Below are 18,903 nucleotides of genomic sequence, written 5' to 3'. Positions count from 1 at the left end.
CCGGCGGCGTTTCTGGATGTTGTTGATAAATGGCTTTCGCTTTGTATAGTAGAGCTTTAGCTTGCACTTACAGATGTAGCGACTAATTGTATTTAGTGACAGTGGTGTTCTGAAGTGTTCCTGAGCCCATGTGGTGATATCCTTTAGAGATAGATGTCGGTTTTTGATACAGTGCCGTCTGAGGCATCAAATATGTTGTCTTTGTAGCATATTCAACAGAATATTGGTTGAAAATTATTTGCAAATCATTGTATTCTGTTTATATTTACATCTAACACAATTTCCCAACTCATATGGAAACAGGGTTTGTAAAATATCATGGCCAGAAAGGGAATTGTTTTTGTTTCTTTGGTCTCTCATGCCATGTAAATACTGTTTACATGTCGACACTTATTGATTTCCCCCCTTCTTATGTTTCCCCCCCCCCCCCCGACAGTACACTAACTATGACTATGGGGAGTTGTATGACTACAGTGAAGGACAGTTAACCACAGAACCACCCCCAACCGAAGGAGCCAAAACCGAGGTACTGCTTTGACTAATACAGTTTTCATGGCGGATGTCATGAATAACGACTTCTTCTCCAGGCTTTTGTGTCTCTCGCTCTCTTTTTTTCATCTCTTTTATTTATTTATTTTTATCTCGGGAATGTATTAGGGAGACTTATATAAAGAATTTTAAGAGTTTATGCAACAACACTGCAGTAAAGATTGTGTCAAATCAATCAATGTTTACTTATCTAGTCCTAAATGACGAGTGTCTCAAAGGGCTGCACAAGCCACAACGACATCCTCGGCTCAGATTGCACATCAGGGCAAGGAAAAACTCAACCCAATGGGATGGCGATGAGAAACCTTGGAGATGTGGGGACCCACACCCTGGGACGTCGAGTGGATCTAGCATAGTATTGTGAGAGTCCAGTCCATAGTGGGTCTAGCATAATAGTGTGAGAGTCCAGTCCATAGTGGATTTAACATAATAGCGTGAGAGTCCAGTCCATAGTGGATCCAACATAATAGTGTGAGAGTCCAGTCCATAGTGGATCTAACATAATAGTGAGAGTCCGGTCCATGGTTGATCTAACATAATAGTTTTAGAGTCCAGTCCACAGTGGATCTAACATAATAGTTTGAGAGTCTAGTCCATAGTAAATCTAACATAATACTGTGAGAGTCCAGTCCATATTGGATCTAACATAATAGTGTGAGAGTCCAGTCCATAGTGGATTTAACATAATAGTGTGAGAGTCTAGTCCATAGTGAATTTAACATAATACTGTGAGAGTCCAGTCCATAGTGGATCTAACATAATAGTGTGAGAGTCCAGTCCATTGTGGATTCAACATAATAGTGGGAGTCCAGTCCATAGTGGGTCTAGCATAAAAGTGTGAGAGTCCAGTCCATAGTGGATATAACTTAATAGTGTGAGAGTCCAGTCCATAGTGGATCTAACATAATAATGTGAGAGTCCAGTCCATAGTGGATCTAATATAATAGTGTGAGAGTCCAGTCCATAGTGGATTTAACATAATAGTGTGAGTCCAGTCCATAGTGGATCTAACATAATAGTGTGGGAGTCCAGTCCATAGTGGATCTAACATAATAGTGTGAGAGTCCAGTCCATAGTGGATCTAACATAATAATGTGAGAGTCCAGTCCATAGTGGATCTAATATAATAGTGTGAGAGTCCAGTCCATTGTGGATTCAACATAATAATGGGAGTCCAGTCCATAGTGGGTCTAACATAATAGTGTGAGAGTCCAGTCCATAGTGGGTCTAGCATAAAAGTGTGAGAGTCCAGTCCATAGTGGATATAACTTAAAAGTGAGAGTCCAGTCCATAGTGGATCCAACATAACAGTGAGAGTCCGGTCCACGGTGAATCTAACATAATAGGAATCACTAGTGGGAATCACTAATAAGCCAGAGTTCTTAGAACGCAGATTTCTTGCCGGGACATATGGTACAATACAATCGGCAAGATAGGATGGAGCTAGACCATGTAGTATTTTATACGTAAGTAGTAAAACTTTAAAGTCACATCTTAAGTGCACAGGAAGCCTGTATAGGTGTGTATATATAGGTATATATGTATAAAAAGGTATATACAATTTATTTGTAATACGATCAAACTTTTTTGTTCTTGTCAAAAGTCTAGCAGCCGCATTTTGTACCAACTGTAATCTTTTATTGCTAGACATGGGGAGACCCGAAAACGATACGTTCCAGTAATCGAGACGAGAGAGAGCGCACTACTGGCTGCAACCAGCAGAGACGCTGTTGTGTTCGTCTTAAGCAGTTAACTGTTAACTCTTTGTATTGTCAATATGACACAGGTATGAAAACGCGACTTCAGGACATTCAGATAAGAAAAAAGTTCTCCGATCTTGTTAAGAAGAAGGTCGGAAATAAAAATACACCCGAAAATTAACCCAAATTTAGTTACATGTCTATTCTTGTCAGGCTTGCCACTGACAGTTTGTTTGTGTTTTAGTTTTTCCTCTGTGTGTTTAGTATTTCCTGTCCTTAGTTCCTGTCAGCACCTTTATTTTGGGTTCAGCTTCCTGAGTGCTTTGTTTCCCCTCAGTTGCGGCTGATTGGCACCTGGCCACACCTGCTGTCAATCAGCCCGACTCCTATTTGTACCTGCTTTGTCTTCCAGTCAGTGCTGGCTTATTGATTTATCGATGTCACTTCGTGTCGCTCTTGTCATATAATATCGCTCTTGTCATGTCGTACCTTGTCGTGTCTTTGCAGCGTAGCGCTAAGCTATATTTGTTTGACGTTTGTAGCTTACTGTTTTTTGTTCCCCCGCTTCCAGTTTGTTCCTTCATTTTACAAGCGTGACTTCTTTTTCCTGCTAGATGTGAAGTGAAGTGAATTATATTTATATAGCGCTTTTTCTCTAGTGACTCAAAGTGCTTTACATAGTGAAACCCGATATCTAAGTTACATTCAAACCAGTGTGGGTGGCACTGGGAGCAGGTGGGTAAAGTGTCTTGCCCAAGGACACAACGGCAGTGACTAGGTTGGCAGAGGCGGGAATCGAACCTGTAACCCTCAAGTTGCTGGCACGGCCACTCTACCAACCGAGCTAAACCTGTTAGCTTCCACGCTAGGCATTTTTTTTTTGTTATCCGCCCACGTGCGCTTTCTTTGTTTGAACCCTTTGTTTGTTTTTGTCTTAGTGTTTTTATCAAATCATGTTTTCTCACTCCATGCCTGCCTCCATCTCTGCATCCTGGGGTTCGTCAACAACAAACTGACAATTCTAACCTTATGCATTTGTTTTGATTGTTTTAGGAAAATTATGAATTTGCATTTGCTGTTCTGATTGCAGACAGTGGTGGGCGGCGACTACTTCACGGATTACGACTACACCATCGTGGACGGAAGTCAGCCCGAAGCGCCCACAAATGGCCAGGTATTCAAACGGTCAATCCAAAAATGACGTCATTTCCATCTGCATTAGATTGTTATTATTTTAACACAGACGTGATTTAAACCCGACCTTTGTATTCCGCCGTCATCAGCGTTTTTTTTTTTTTCCAAAATGCACGTTAATGACGGTTTTTGGTGGTCGAAACCGAGCTTTCCTTCACGACCGTGAATCTGCTTATGCTACTGTTTTCTTTCCCACGAGAAACGAAACAATGTCATAAAGAGGGCTTAGGATGAGCGGCAAAACGTCGTCATTTATCGAAGCCGGGAGACGGAATGCAATCCCCTCAAAAAAAAAATTGGCAGATCCCGCCTCGAGTTGTGCTTAGTTGCCATTAACATAAAGAGCAGACTAATGAGGAACATTTGGGGCGTTCAAGCAAGACAATATGGCTGCTTGTCTGCCATTTTATAATAGTACATAAATAGTCCAGTTGTGGTGATAGTTGGGTGTATGATTTTGAATTTAGAGGGTCGAAATTCTACATACAAACTCTGTTTCTATGTGGGTTGGGAAATTGTGTTAGATGTAAATATAAACAGAATACAATGATTTGCAAATCCTTTTCAACCCATATTCAGTTGAATATGCTACAAAGACAACAAATTTGATGTTCAAACCCATAAACTTTGTTTTCTTTTGGCAAATAATAATTAACTTTGAATTTCATGGCTGCAAAACGTGCCAAAGTAGTTGGGAAAGGGCATGTTCACCACTGTGTTACATCACCTTTTCTTCTTAACAACACTCAATAAACGTTTGGGAACTGAGGAAACTAATTGTTGAAGCTTTGAAAGTGGAATTCTTTCCCGTTGTTTTATGTAGAGCTTCAGTCGTTCAACAGTCGTATTTTGCGCTTCATAATACGACACACATTTTCCATGGGAGACAGGTCTGGACGGCAGACGGGTCGGGAAAGTACCCGTACTCTTTATTTTATTTTTTTTACGAAGCCACGCTGTTGTAACATGTGCTGAATGGGGCTTGGCATTGTCTTGCTGAAATAAGCAGGGGCGTCCATGAAAAAGACGGCAGCATATGTTGTTCCAAAACCTGTATGTACCTTTCAGCATTAATGGTGCCTTCACAGATGTGTAAGTTACCCATGCCTTGGGCACTAATGCACCCCCATACCATCACAGATGCTGGCTTTTTGAACTTGGCGTCGATAACAGTCTGGATGGTTCGCTTTCCCTTTGATCCGGATGACACGATGTCCGATATTTCCCAAAAACTATTTGAAATGTGGATTCGTCAGACCACAGAACACTTTTCCACTTCGCATCAGTCCATCTTAGATGATCTCGGGCCCAGAGAAGCCGGTGGCGTTTCTGGAAGTTGTTGATAAATAGCTTTCTTTTTGCATAGTAGAGCTTTAACTTGCACTTACAGATGTAGCGACAAACTGTATTTAGTGACGGTCGTTTTCTGAAGTGTTCCTGAGCCGATGTGGTGATATCCTTTAGTGATAATGTCGGTTTTTGATACAGTGCCGTCTGAAGGATCGAAGGTCACGGTCATTTAATGCTGGTTTCTGGCCATGCCGCTTATGATCTCGGGACCAGAGAACCTGGCGGCGTTTCTGGATGTTGTTGATAAATGGCTTTGGCTTTAACTTGCACTTACAGATGTTGCGACGAACCGTATTTAGTAACAGTGGTTTTCTGAAGTGTTCCTGAGCCCATGTGGTGATATCGTTTAGAGATCGATGTCGGTTTTTGATACAGTGCCGTCTGAGGGATCGAAGGTCACGGTCATTCAATGTTGCATCACTTTGCATCAGTCCATCTTAGATCATCCCAATCAGCCTGCACACCTGTGCAGGCTGATTGGGCTGATGCTGATGCATCAGCCCAATGAGGCTGATGCTCATCAAACATAAGTGTTTGATGAGCATTCCTCAACTTTATCATTATTTATTACCCCCTTTCCCAACTTCTTTGTCACTTGTTGCTGGCATCAAATTTTAAAGTTAGTAATTGAAAATATGAATGATAACACAAAAAACTGAATGGTTGTGTGAAGCTATTTATTGCCCAAAAAAATGCGTTTACTCTTTTTAAATCAAAATGACAAAAGAAAGTACCCAAACGACCCCCGATCAAAAGTTGGTCGACCGGCCAAAATGTTCAATTTTGGTCTCATCACTCCAAATGACTTTGTTCCAGAAGTTTTGAGGCTTGTCTCTGTGCGGTTTGGCGTAATGTAAGCGGGATACTTTGTGACATTTGCGCAGCAATGGCTTTCTCCTGGCGACTTGACCATGCAGCCCATTTTTTCTTCAAGTGCCTCCTTTTTGTGAAATCTTGAAACGGCCACATTTTCAGAGAGTCCAGATAACATTTGCGGCTGAGGCCACCACTCAGACAAGACGTTTTTGTCCTTGCACAGATAGAAAAAGTACATTTTAAGCACAATAGCTAACAGACTTTAAGCATACTAAAGTTGTGTGATATTATATATACATGATTATTCTAACAATATGCTCAAGCTATTTTTAGTTCTATATCAAAAAAATGTATTGTCAATATCTACGTTTTCCCTAACTAACATTGCCGGATCCATCCTAGACATACGAAGAGGAGAACGTCGACGATTACGTCACCGGCGTGGAACAGGTCGGCGCGGAACCCACCGTTGCCGTGGAAACCGTCGCGGCGGTGGACACCAACGACAACGTGGATGCCGGCACGAACGGCTACGACTTTAAGGAGTACGACCTGAAGGAATACGATAACAAGGAGTTTGTGGAGAAGCCTTACGACTACGGCGACTACGGCGACTACGGCACCGGCACCGACACCGAAACCAAGACGACCATCACCGGCGCCGAGGAAGAGTTCGGTCCCGGCGTTCCGGCCGAGACAGACTTCAGGGAGAGCGGCGTAAGTCGGGATAATGGAGCGAGTTAGAGAGGGGGGAAAGTTTGTTCGGAGGGGCGTTTTTTTGTTTCTGCTGGTGTCGGATTGTACTTTGAGGCATTCTGAACGCAGCAAATGCAGCTTATCTCTCTAAGATCGCACAGATCTGGACCTCAAAGTCAACAATGATCTGACTGACCCCTTGACTCTGATGACCTGTCTTGTGACGCCCACCAGTACTTAGTCGATGTTTTTTAAATCAAATCTGCGTAAAATCCGATAGACATCTTCCAGTGTCTACGTTGGCTACTTTCCCGGGCTTTCAAGATCAGGATTCTCTCCAAGCAGGAAGTGACAAAGTTAGCTGTCTGGCTGCTGGCTCCAGATCTCACTGCCTCAGTTTAATTTCTGCTCTCCAGTCCCACAATCCCCCAACACCGCAAGCCCCTCCAGAACTGTACCAAGCTGGTTTTTAGAGTAGCCACTGGACACCCTTGTTTTTGATGGTTCGGGGGATTCTTCTCATGTGAAGTCATTGTATGGATAGTGTCAGGTAACGACCCCTAGCAGTGGTGCTCAGTCGGGCTCTGGCTTTTTTTAGTTTCTTCTTTCTTGTTGCAAGAAGCTTACCCAATTAAATAGGAGCCTGACCTACATCAAAATTATAGCCTCTCCCTAAAGTATTCCTAAGGTTTATTTTATTTTCCAAGCAGACTACCTTAAAGTCTTTTGAAGCAGGCAGAACAGTAATAGTCTGAACTCGGAACCAGCTTTTCTTAGCACTTTTATGACTGTCTTCAGTGTAATAAGCAAGTGGGCAACACCCTGTCGGTCTCGCCTTGAAGTTGTCCGTAGACTATGAACCTTAAAAGACGACTCATTGTGTGGCTCTCCTCTTTCACAGGTGGGAGGAAGTCAGAGTTACCTGGGACAGAAAGGAGAGAAGGGAGAACCCGCCGTGATTGAGCCTGTAAGTGATTGCTTTTATTTGTGTTCTTATCACTGTTTCTTAACCAACACATCCACTTGTCTGTTGTATACACTTTCTAGCGTACTACAGCTATACTACTTCACGCTAAAATAGCCCAACTATTCTTAGATTCAATACTAAATTAGCGATATTGACTTAAATCGAACGAATTCGCCCCATCATCTTCCGCTTATCCGAGGTCTGGTCGCAGTATCCTAAGCTGGGAAGCCCAGACTTCCCTCTCCCCGGTCACTTCGACCAGCTCCTCCCGGGGGATCCCGAGGCGTTCCCGGGCCAACCGGGAGACATAGTCTTCCCCGTGGTCTCCTACCGGTCCGACATGCCTGAAACACCTCCCTAGGGAGGCGATCGGGTGGCATCCTGACCAGATGCCCGAACCACTTTATCCGGCTTTACTCAGAGTTCCTACCGGATGACAGAGCTTCTTACCCTGTCTCTAAGGGAGAGACCCGGAGGAAACTAATTTCAGCCGCTTGTACCCATGATCTCGTCCTTTCGGTCATAAACCAAAGCTCATGGGACCATGGATCGACCGGTAAATTGAGAGCTTTTGCCTTCTTCACCACAACGGATCCATAGGGCGTCTGCATTACTGAAGACGCCGCATCGATCCCACGATCCATTCTTCCCTCACTCGTGAACAAGACTCCGAGGTACTTGAACTCCTCCACTTGGGGAAAGATCTCCTCCCCAACCCGGAGATGGCACTGCACCCTTTTCCAGGCGAGAACCAAGAACTCGGACCTGGAAGTGCCGAATCCCATCCAAGTGGCTTCACGCTCGGCTGCGAACCGATCCAGTGAGAGCTGAAGTTCTTGGCCGGATGAAGCCATCCGGTTGGTAGAGCGGCCGTGCCAGCAACTTGAGGGTTGCGAGGTTCGATTCCCGCTTCCGCCATCTTAGTCACTGCCGTTGTACCCAGCTGCTCCCAGTGCCACCCACACTGGTTTAAATGTAACTTAGATATTGGGGGTTTCACTATGTAAAGCGCTTTGAGTCACTAGAGAAAAGCGCTATATAAATATAATTCACTTCACTTCTGCAAAAAGCAGAGAGAGACCTAATTCTGCAGCCACCTAAACGCCCTGACTGCGCCTAGAAATTCTGTCCATAAAAATTAAAAATGAATGTCAAAAATATTTGGTATGGTGTGTCATGCTAGTAGCTAATTACGTAACCTTAGCGAGCATGCCATAAAACTGGGAAGTTCAAAATGTGCGGCGTCTAACAAGGAAAACTGCAACTGACTGCCAATAAAGTACCAGCAAAAAAACTTGATTTACTGTTAGCATCAGCTAATCAAGTTAGTCAAGACACTTTTTGTTTACATGCTTCCAAGCTCGGACCACCCAGTCAGCTCCAGGTGGGATATTTCCTATTTCCTAGGTTTCTCAAATGCAGCATTACCCAATTATGTGTTAGCACATTCATCCACAGAAGTATTTCGGTTTGCGATCCCGAACATATTTGCTACCTCCGCTTGCTTAAAGGGGCCGTTTGCTAATATTTACACAGATGCCTAGAGGGCGCCAACTTTCCATTGCATTTCATAATTACACTTTGTGTTGTTTGAAAAATGCATGTTGCAAACAGCACCTTGTAATTCCTTACTTCAAATATTTCTAATAATATTACATTTCTATAAATATGGTGTCCCTGCATACGTCTAAATGTAACCTGCCTTTTATCATTTTTTAAATAGATCAATAACTGGTTAGCTACTAGAGATGGGCGGATAGGCAATCATATCATCCGCAACCGCATCACTAAAGTCGTCATCCACCTGCCATCCGCCCGAACCAACATTTTATCAGAACCGCAACCGCCCGTTGTGTGCTCATACAGTGGGGCAAAAAAGTATTTAGTCAGCCAGCGATTGTGCAAGTTCTCCCACTTAAAATGATGACAGAGGTCTGTAATTTTCATCATAGGTACACTTCAACTGTGAGAAGCTAGAGTCATATAGAGGATCTTTGACTTGAATTTTTGTAGTACATTCGTTTTATGCAACCTGACCGTGTTAAAAACATGTCAGGTTCTAACACTGATGACATCTGTTAAAACAGACGAGAAGCAAGGAATCACGCAGAGACAGAGTTGAATTTAAGATTGAAGATTATCCGCCGTGTTGTTGTTCGCTTTGTTTTCCCTTAACCCGGAAACGGAAGTCTAGCTTGATAAATATCTTTATAGATAGACAAAAACAGCGTGGTGATACATATCAGACACACCTCACCACCAAAACGGACACCTGACCACCTGAGGGCACCACAGACTGTGGATGCTTTTAAAAAAAGGCTTAAAAACCCTTCTTTTTAAAAAAGCTTTTTTTTTTAGATATATGCATGCTAGTTCTAGTTTTTATTTTTATTATGTTTTTATTTACTTTTTAATACACTGTAGCACTTTGAGGTTGTTTGCTCAATGTAAAGTGTTTTTATACAAATACAATCTATTGTTATTATTATTACAAGTAAGTTGTGATTTCAAACCCCGGTCGAGTCATACCAAAGACTATAAAAATGGGACCTATTACTTCCCTGCTTGGCACTCAGCATTAAGGGGTTGGAATTGGGGCTTCGATCACCAAAAATGATTCATTGCTGCTGCTCACTGCTCCCCTCACCTCCCGGGGGTGAACAAGGGGATGGGTTAAATGCAGAGGACACATTTCAACACACCTAGTGTGTGTGTGACAATCATTGGTACTTTAACTTTAACTTCTAGTCATTGAATAACCATATAAAACGCCAACTTGCAAACTTATCATTAGTAATCCGTTAAGTGGCTGCTGATTAGTAAGCAACGTAATACAAATACCTGACTTTCTACTTGGGATTTGTCAGCAGAAATTACTAAATCATTTTGTGGTGTATTTTGCAGAATATTTTAATCGTTTTCAATAGAGATGTCCGATAACATCGGCGGTCCGATATTATCGGCCGATAAATACTAATATAAAAAAATGTAATATCGGAAATTATCGTATCGGTTTCAAAAAAGTAAAATTTATGACTTTTCAAAACGCGGAGTGATACACAGACGTAGGGAGAAGTACAGAGCGGCAATAAACCTTAAAGCCACTGCCCGATCTCATACTATCTACGGCTTTTCACACGCAGAATTGAATGCAATGCATACTTGGTCAACAGCACATACAGGTCACACTGAGGGTGGCCGTGTAAACAACTTTAACGCCGTTACAAATATGCGCCACATTGTGAACCCACACCAAACAAGAATGACAAACACATTTCGGGAGAACACCCGCACCGTAACATAAATGGTAAAAGGTTGTACTTGAATAGCGCTTTTTTTTTTACCCATTTTTAAGAAGCCCAAAGCGCTTTGACAGTATTTCCACATTCACCCATTCACACGCTGCCATGCAAGGCGCTACCCAGGTCCCATCAGGAGCAAGGGTGAAGTGTCTTGCCTAAGCACACAACGGATGTGACTAGGATGGTAGAAGGTGGGGATTGAACCACATTGCTGGCACGGCCACTCTCCCAACTTCGCCACGCCGTAACACAACATCAACGCAACAAAAAAAAAAAATAGAAACCCTTGCAGCACTAACTCTACAATATACACCTCCTGCTACCCCCTACACCCTGAAACCCCCCAACCTCCTCATGCTCTCTCAGGGAGAGCAAGTCCCGAATTCCAAGCTGCTGTTTTGAGGCATTCTTCATCCATCCATTTTCTACCGCTAGTCCCTTTTTGTGGTGGCGTTAAAAAATTTAAAAAAAAAAAATGCACTTTGTGACTTTAATAATAAATACGGTGGTGCCATGTTGGCATTTTTTTTTTTCCATAACTTGAGTTGACTGCGATGAGGTGGCGACTTGTCCAGGGTGTACCCCGCCTTCCGCCCGATTGTAGCTGAGATAGGCGCCAGCGCCCCCCGCGACCCCAAAAGGGAATAAGCGGTAGAAAAATGGATGGATGGAAACTTGAGTTGATTTATTTTTGGAAAACCTTGTTACAGGCATAATAATGTGTTAATTCCACGACTGCATACATCAGTATCGGTCGATATCGGAATCGGCAATCAAGAGTTGGACAATATCGGGATATCGGCAAAAAAACAAACATTATCTGACTTCTCTAGTTTTCATCTTCTATGTGATGCGTGGAACATACGCTAAAGTGTTTTTTATATCGTACAGGATTGCTTATTATTTTTATTGGATATTAGTCTGTTTATTTCAATTGTTAATTTTTTCCATATTTGTTCCCACTACCGCACCTTAAAGGGGAACATTATCACAATTTCAAAAGGGTTAAAAACAATAAAAATCAGTTCCCAGTGGCTTGTTTTATTTTTTGAAGTTTTTTTCAAAATTTTACCGGTCCCGGAATATCCCTAAATAAAGCTTTAAAGTGCCTTATTTTCGCTATCTTCGAAACCACTATCCATTTCCCTGTGATGTCATACAGTGCTAACAACATGGCGGTTAGCACAGCAAGATATAGCGACATTAGCTCGGATTCAGACTCAGCGGCTTAAGCGATTCAACAGATTACGCATGTATTGAAACAGACGGTCTGAGTATGGAGGCAGATAGCGAAAACGAAATTGAAGAAGAAACTGAAGCTATTGACGCTATTCGGCCATAGCGTGGGTGTACCTAATGAAGTGGCCCATAGCATGGCTGCCTTATTAGCATCGCCGGTAAAATGTGCGGACCAAACGATCGGGACTTTCACATCTTGTGACACTGGAGCAACTTAAATCCGTCGATTGGTAAGTGTTTGTTTCGCATTAAATGATGTAGTTTCAAATGTACATACATTTGAAACTAGATCGATTAGCGTAGCATGTTAGCATCGATTAGCTGGCACTCATGCTGCGACCAAATATGTCTGATTAGCACATAAGTCAACAACATCAACAAAACTCACCTTTGTGATTTCGTTGACTTAATCGTTGCAAATGCATCTGCAGGTTATCCATACATCTCTGTGCCATGTCTGTCTTAGCATCGCCGGTAAAATGTGGAGACACTTTGGCACAGGGGTAGGGAACCTATGACTCTAGAGCCAGATGCGGCTCTTTTGAGGACTGCATCTGGCTCGCAGATAAATCTTAGCTGACATTGCTTAACACGATAAGTAATGAATAATTCCGCTGGTAATCACAGTTTTAAAAAGAACGTTCAAAATATAAAACATTCTCATGCATTTTCATCCATCCATCCGGTTTCTACCGCACCTGTTCAAGAAGTCGTATTAATGGTAAGAATTATTTTATGTCTTTTTGGTTAGCCTCAGAATAACAATGTTATTAAAAAGAATAAGAGACTTATTATACTCTAAAAATGTTGTTCTTTCTTAAAAATGCACGCATGTAGTTGTATTCAGTGTTAAAAAAAATAAATGATATGGCTCTCACGGAAATACTTTTAAAAATATTCGGCTTGTATGGCTCTCTCAGCCAAAAATGTCTGGTACATTCAATGGGGTCTGGCGGCAGATTTCTTGCCAGTGGTGCAACTTGAATCCCTCCCTGTTAGTGTTGTTACAACCTCCGACGAGGCATGATGTCTCCAAGGTTCCAAAAAATAGTCGAAAAAACGGAAAATAACAGAGCTGAGACCCGGTGTTTGTAATGTGAAAATGAAAATGGCGGGTGTGTTACTTCGGTGACGTCACATTCTGACGTCATCTCTACAAGAGCGATAAACAGAAAGGCGGTCAATTCGCCAAAATTCACCCATTTAGAGTTCGGAAATCGGTTAAAAAAATACATGGTCTTTTTTCTGCAACATCAAGGTATATATTGACGCTTACATAGGTCTGCTGATAATGTTCCCCTTTAAGTTGGGGTCTTTAATATTGTTATATCCAAATATAATGACAGTAAAGTCCATTCAATTATATTTGACTTCAGCTTTGCTGTCTTTCTATTCAGTTTTAAACCATGCAACTGTAATTGAAACTGCTGTGTTTTATTATTATTCCGCACCTACGCGCTGTAATTTGACCCCCTTAACATGCTTCAAAACTCACCAAATTTGACACACACGTCGGTATAGCAAACTTTCCCAACATATTAAGCAACCAATCCCCCAAAATGAAAACTGCGCTCTAGCGCCCCCTAGGAAAAAATTACAGACAAAACTGCATGTAACTTCTGTTAGGAATGTCATAGCGACATGAAACAAAAACTGCTATGTAGGTCTGACTTAGACCCAATTTTCATACACTCACTTCTTTCAGCAAAAATCTACAAGAAGTTGGCAAAAACCCCTTCAAAATAAAATTTTCGCATAAAACACGATTATTGCCTCTTTGCGTTGTAATTTGACCCCTTTAAAATGCTTCAAAACTCACCAAACTTGGCGCACACAAGGACTGGCAAAAATTGCGACCTAATGAAAAAAACAAACCCCAAAATCAAAAAATGCGCTCTAGCGCAATTTTTTAATAAAACACAGAAAAAACTGCTCCTAGGAAGAAAACACAAACAAAATTGCTTTTAACTTCCGGTAGGAATGCCGCAAAGACATGAAACAAAAACTTCTATGTAGGTCTCACTTAGACCTACATTTTAATAATTGACATTCTGCAGAAAAAATCAACAGGAAGTTGGCAATTACCCCTTCAAAATAAATGTTTTGTGAAAACCCGTCACCTTTTTTCAAACGAAAACCCCTCCCAGTGCGTTTGTCGTTTCGGCTTCAAACTCGCACAGGAGAGAGTTTGGACTCTTCTGATTAAAAGTATAGATCAGAGTTTTGATTACTGCTCCGGTTTTGATTTTACGTGCCTTCAAAGAACACCCGCGCAAATTGTCCTAAAAAATGTCATTTTTGCCTCTTTCATCTGTAATTTGACCCCTTTATAATGCTTTTAAAAACTCACCAAACTTGGCACACACATCAGGACTGGCAAAAATTGCGACCTAATGAAAAAAACAAACCCCAAAATCAAAAAATGCGCTCTAGCGCAATTTTTTAATAAAACACAGAAAAAACTGCTCCTAGGAAGAAAACACAAACAAAATTGCTTGTAACTTCCAGTAGGAATGCCGCAAAGACATGAAACAAAAACCTCTATGTAGGTCTCACTTAGAACTACATTTTAATAATTAACAGCCTGCAGAAAAAATCAACAGGAAGTTAGCAATTACCCCTTCAAAATAAAAGTTTTGTGGAAACCTGTCACCTTTTTTCAAACAAAAACTCCTCTGAGTGTGTTTGTCGTTTCGGCTTCAAACTCACACAGGAGAGAGTTTGGACCCTTCTGATTAAAAGTATAGATCTAAGTTTTGATTACTGCTCTGGTTTTGATTTTACGTGCCTTCAAAGAACACCCGCGCAAATTGTCCTAAAAAATGTCATTTTTGCCTCTTTGAGCTGTTATTTGACCCCCTTAAAATGCTTCAAAACTCACCAAACTTGACACACACATCAGGTCTGGCAAAAAATGCGATCTGCTGAAAAAACCTAACCTCAAAACTCAAAATTGCGCTCTACCGCCCTCCTAGGAATACAACACGGACAAACTGCTCCTAGGAAGAAAACACAGACAAAACGGCTTGTAACTTCCGGTAGGAATGTCAGAGAGACATGAAACAAAAAACACTATGTAGGTCTCACTTAGACCTACATTTTAATAATTAACATACTTTAGCAAAAATCAACAGGAAGTTTGATATTTTCACTTCAATACAACAACTTCATTACTTTCACAATGCATTAGATTCTCAAAATAGTGGCTCCAAAGCGTCTTCTAACGCTTATCCGGCCGTGGGTCTCGGGGGCAGCAGCCAAAGGCGGACCCGACCAACGCTGCTTGCAGCTTTACTATTAACTGAAATAGCAGCTACAGATCCACCGATCCGAATCTTTGGCCACACGCACATTATTATTAAAGAACAGCTTGCACCAAAAGATGAAATACTGTTTGCAGCCAGTAAAGTAAAAGTCCTCGGCCTCAAAGCCACAAAGCAGCAGCCGTCTGTCATTTTCTCCCTTCTGGATTCTAAGTTGATTTGTAACGCTACTGTATCTCCCATTTTTTTTTTCAGGGGATGCTTATAGAAGGACCCCAAGGAGCCCCCGGCCAGGCGGTGAGTATCACGTTCTCATCCGTGCTCCTGTCTGCCTTTCACACATGGAGAAAAGCTAAAAAAGTGGGGGGCGGGGGGGAGAAAAATGCCTTTATGGAAAGCAAGTCAGTGGTGCTGTATAGTGTGTGTGTGTGTGAGTGTGTGTGTGTGTGGGTGTGTGGGAGAGAGAGGGGAGACCAAAAAAGGGGGTCACGGGGGTTCTTTTTGAAGCTTCTGTCTTTGTTGGCCGACGCATGACGAGCATTGGATGAAGAACAGGGGTGTCCAAACTTTTTCCACTGAGGGCCGCACACTGAAAAATGAAAGCAAGCGGGGGCCATTATGATATTTTTTTTATTTTAAAAACCAATACAATCTATGTATAAAAAATATTCAGGTCTCCACTCAGTCCCCATAGGATGTTGGTCAAAAAAAAAATTAAAAATGTGTCATTATTTAGTATTATTTTTCAAGTTTTCAATCTCTATATCAACATTAGGTCATTCTGTAAGTACAACATGTTTAAAGATTTAAGTTGTATGCTCTTTTTGTCAAAGAAAACCCTGTTTTTTGTGGAAAAAACACAAAATATGCAATAAAATTTTTAAGAGGGATATTTGAGATTATATAATAATTGGAGCCTTAAAAAGGTCAATAAGTCATAAATAACACCATTGATTTTAATTCATTATTTTTTTTGGAGCAATGACACTTAAAAACAAATCACACCAAAATAATTGGGGATCCAAAAGGGTCCCACTCATTAAAGTGTTAAAAAATAAATTATATATATTTTTTTTTTTTACTGTTTACTTTTAACATAATAATCTCGAGATTATCTTCAGATCCATCCGTTAATTATAAATTGCATTGTTGTTTATGTTTTTTGTTTGTTCGTTTTCGGCCCTTGAAATAAAATTTAAAAAAACAGCTCCATTTTTATATGGAAAACACAAAAAAATGCATAATTTCCCCCCCCAAAATATCTCAAAGTGGAATATTTAAAGTGACGTAATTGGAGCCTTGAATAGGTCAATAATTCATAATGACAATATTATTTTTTGAGCAATTACACTTAAAAAAAAAAAAATCACACCAAAATAATTGGGGATCCAAAAGGGTCCTACTCATTAAAGTGTTCAAAAATAAAATTGTTCTTTTTTTTTTTACTGTTTACTTTTAACATAAAAATCTCGAGATCATCTTCAGATCCATCCGTTAATTATGAGTTGTATTGTTGTTTATGTTTTTTGTTTGTTCGTTTTCGGCCCTTGAAAAAAACAAAAAAAACAGCTCCATTTTTTATATGGCAAACACAAAAAAATGCATAATTTCCCCCCCAAAATATCTCAAAGTGGAATATTTAATGTGACATATTGGAGCCTTGAATAGGTCAATAATTCATAATGACATTATTATTTTTTGAGCAATTACACTTAAAAAAAAAATCACACTAAAATAATTGGGGATCCAAAAGGGTCCTACTCATTAAATTGTTCAAACATTTTTTTTAATTTTTTTTTACTGTTTACTTTTAACATAAAAATCTCGAGATCATCTTCGGATCCATCCGTTAATTATAAGTTGCATTGTTGTTTGTTTTTTGTTTGTTCGTTTTCGGTCCTTGAAAAACAAAAAAAAAGCTCAATTTTTTTGATATGGCAAACACAAAAAATGCATAATTTCCCCCCCAAAATATCTCAAAGTGGAATATTTAAAGTGACGTAATTAAAGCCTTGAATGGGTCGATAATTCATAATGACATTTTTCTTTTTGAGCAATTACACTTAAAAAAAAAATAATCACACTAAAATAATTGGGGACCCAAAAGGGTCCTACTCATTAAAGTGTTAAAAAATAAATCTTTTTTTTTTTTTTTACTGTTTACTTTTAACATAAAAATCTCAAGATCATCTTCAGATCCATCCGTTAATTATAAGTTGCATTCTTGTTTATATTTTTTGTTTGTTCGTTTTCGGCCCTTATTTAAAAATTAAAAATAAAAACAGGTCCATTTTTTGATATGGAAAACACAAAAAATGCATAATTTCCCCCCCAAAATATCTCAAAGTGGAATATTTAATGTGACATAATTGGAGCCTTGAATAGGTCAATAATTCATAATGACATTATTATTTTTTGAGCAATTACACTTCAAAACAAATCACACCAAAATAATTGGGGATCCAATACTCATTAAAGTGTTAAAAAATAAATCATATATATATTTTTTTACTGTTTACTTTCAACATCCATCCATCCATTTTCTACCGCTTATTCCCTTTTGGGGTTGCGGGGGGCGCTGGCGCCTATCTCAGCTACAATCGGGCGGAAGGCGGTGTACACCCTGGACAAGTCGCCACCTCATCGCAGCCTTCATGATAATCTCAAAATCATCTTCAGATCCATCCGTTAATTATGAGTTGCATTGTTGTTTATGTTTTTTGTTTGTTCGTTTTGGCCCCTTATTTAAAAAAAACAAAAAAACAGCTCCATTTTTTTATATGGCAAACACAAAAAAATGCATAATTTCCCCCCCAAAATATCTCAAAGTGGAATATTTAATGTGACATAATTGGAGCCTTGAATAGGTCAATAATTCAAAACGACATTGATTTTGATTCATTATTATGTTTTCAAAAAAGAAACAGCCTGCATGGCAGCTTTGTGTTATTACATTGCAACAATTTCTTGTTACATTTCACCCGTTTGCTCTTTTAAACCACCTTTTGTTTTTAATTTTTTCAGTCGTATTTTTAAAATGTGCCGTTTAAAAAATGACCCGCGGGCCACGCTTTGGACACCCCTGATATAAGAGTGTCAAGTCTAGGGGAAGCAAAGTTTTTGGGATCTATAATAAACTCATGTTCTGTCTGTTTGTGTTATTAGGGTATCCCGGGTACCCCAGGGTTGCCAGGTTCCCCAGGGCCCACAGGAGATCCTGGTGCAAGGGTGAGTTACCACGAAAGTGACTAACCCCCTTTTTTTTTTTTTTCGGAACGCATGACACACATTTCCTAGAACCTTGACGCCCCTTAGAAATGACACATAGGTCCCAAAACAGTCCCCTTCTAAAGAAATGGAGTAAACACATGCTATGTATTCATATTTCAAAGTTGCTTTATGTCTCATGTATGTTTTCTGCAACTACATTTATATATTTGTATGTTTCATGGCCTTTTTGTCATAAAAACCACTTATATTGTCCAGTTGGAAAAAACGGAATTTGCAATATTCTCCACTAATGTAAAAAAATAAGGTTCTATATTTGCAATTAGGTTACGCTCAGTTGCCTAGTTTCTGCCCTGAGATCGGTAGGTCGTGATGAAGTGAAGTGTATTTATATAGCGCTTTTCTCTAGTGACTCAAAGCGCTTTACATGGTGAAGCCCAATACTTAAAGGCCAACTGAAATGTGATGTTCTTATTTAAACAGGGATAGTGTCATACTTGATCATTTCGCGATTTTGCCATATTTTTGCTAAAAGGATTTAGTAGAGAACTTTTGGTCGCTAATAAAAAAAGCCTTGCCTGTACCGGAAGTAGCAGACG

General features: G+C 40.3%; 1 protein-coding gene across 2 annotated transcripts in view; it reads left to right on the top strand.

The window, feature by feature from the left end:
* Nucleotides 1-18,343, top strand: part of LOC133568031 (collagen alpha-1(XI) chain-like) — an 82,393-nt gene extending 64,050 nt beyond the window's left edge. The window contains exons 6-11 of one of the 2 annotated variants that reach the window (XM_061919724.1): nt 437-526; nt 3,340-3,423; nt 6,012-6,326; nt 7,207-7,272; nt 15,332-15,373; nt 18,242-18,343. In XM_061919724.1, coding sequence (XP_061775708.1) covers nt 437-526; nt 3,340-3,423; nt 6,012-6,326; nt 7,207-7,272; nt 15,332-15,373; nt 18,242-18,328 — 684 coding nt within the window. In that variant the 3' untranslated portion in view covers nt 18,329-18,343. The remainder of the gene's footprint in view (nt 1-436; nt 527-3,339; nt 3,424-6,011; nt 6,327-7,206; nt 7,273-15,331; nt 15,374-18,241) is intronic. The other variant, XM_061919725.1, reaches the window with a different exon arrangement.
* Nucleotides 18,344-18,903: the final 560 nt, after the last annotated feature.

This window comes from Nerophis ophidion, linkage group LG14, assembly GCF_033978795.1.
Source record: "Nerophis ophidion isolate RoL-2023_Sa linkage group LG14, RoL_Noph_v1.0, whole genome shotgun sequence".
Classification (NCBI taxonomy): Eukaryota; Metazoa; Chordata; class Actinopteri; order Syngnathiformes; family Syngnathidae; genus Nerophis; species Nerophis ophidion.
The sequence above is the reverse complement of the archived record's forward strand: the minus strand, read 5'-3'. Positions and strand labels throughout refer to the sequence as shown.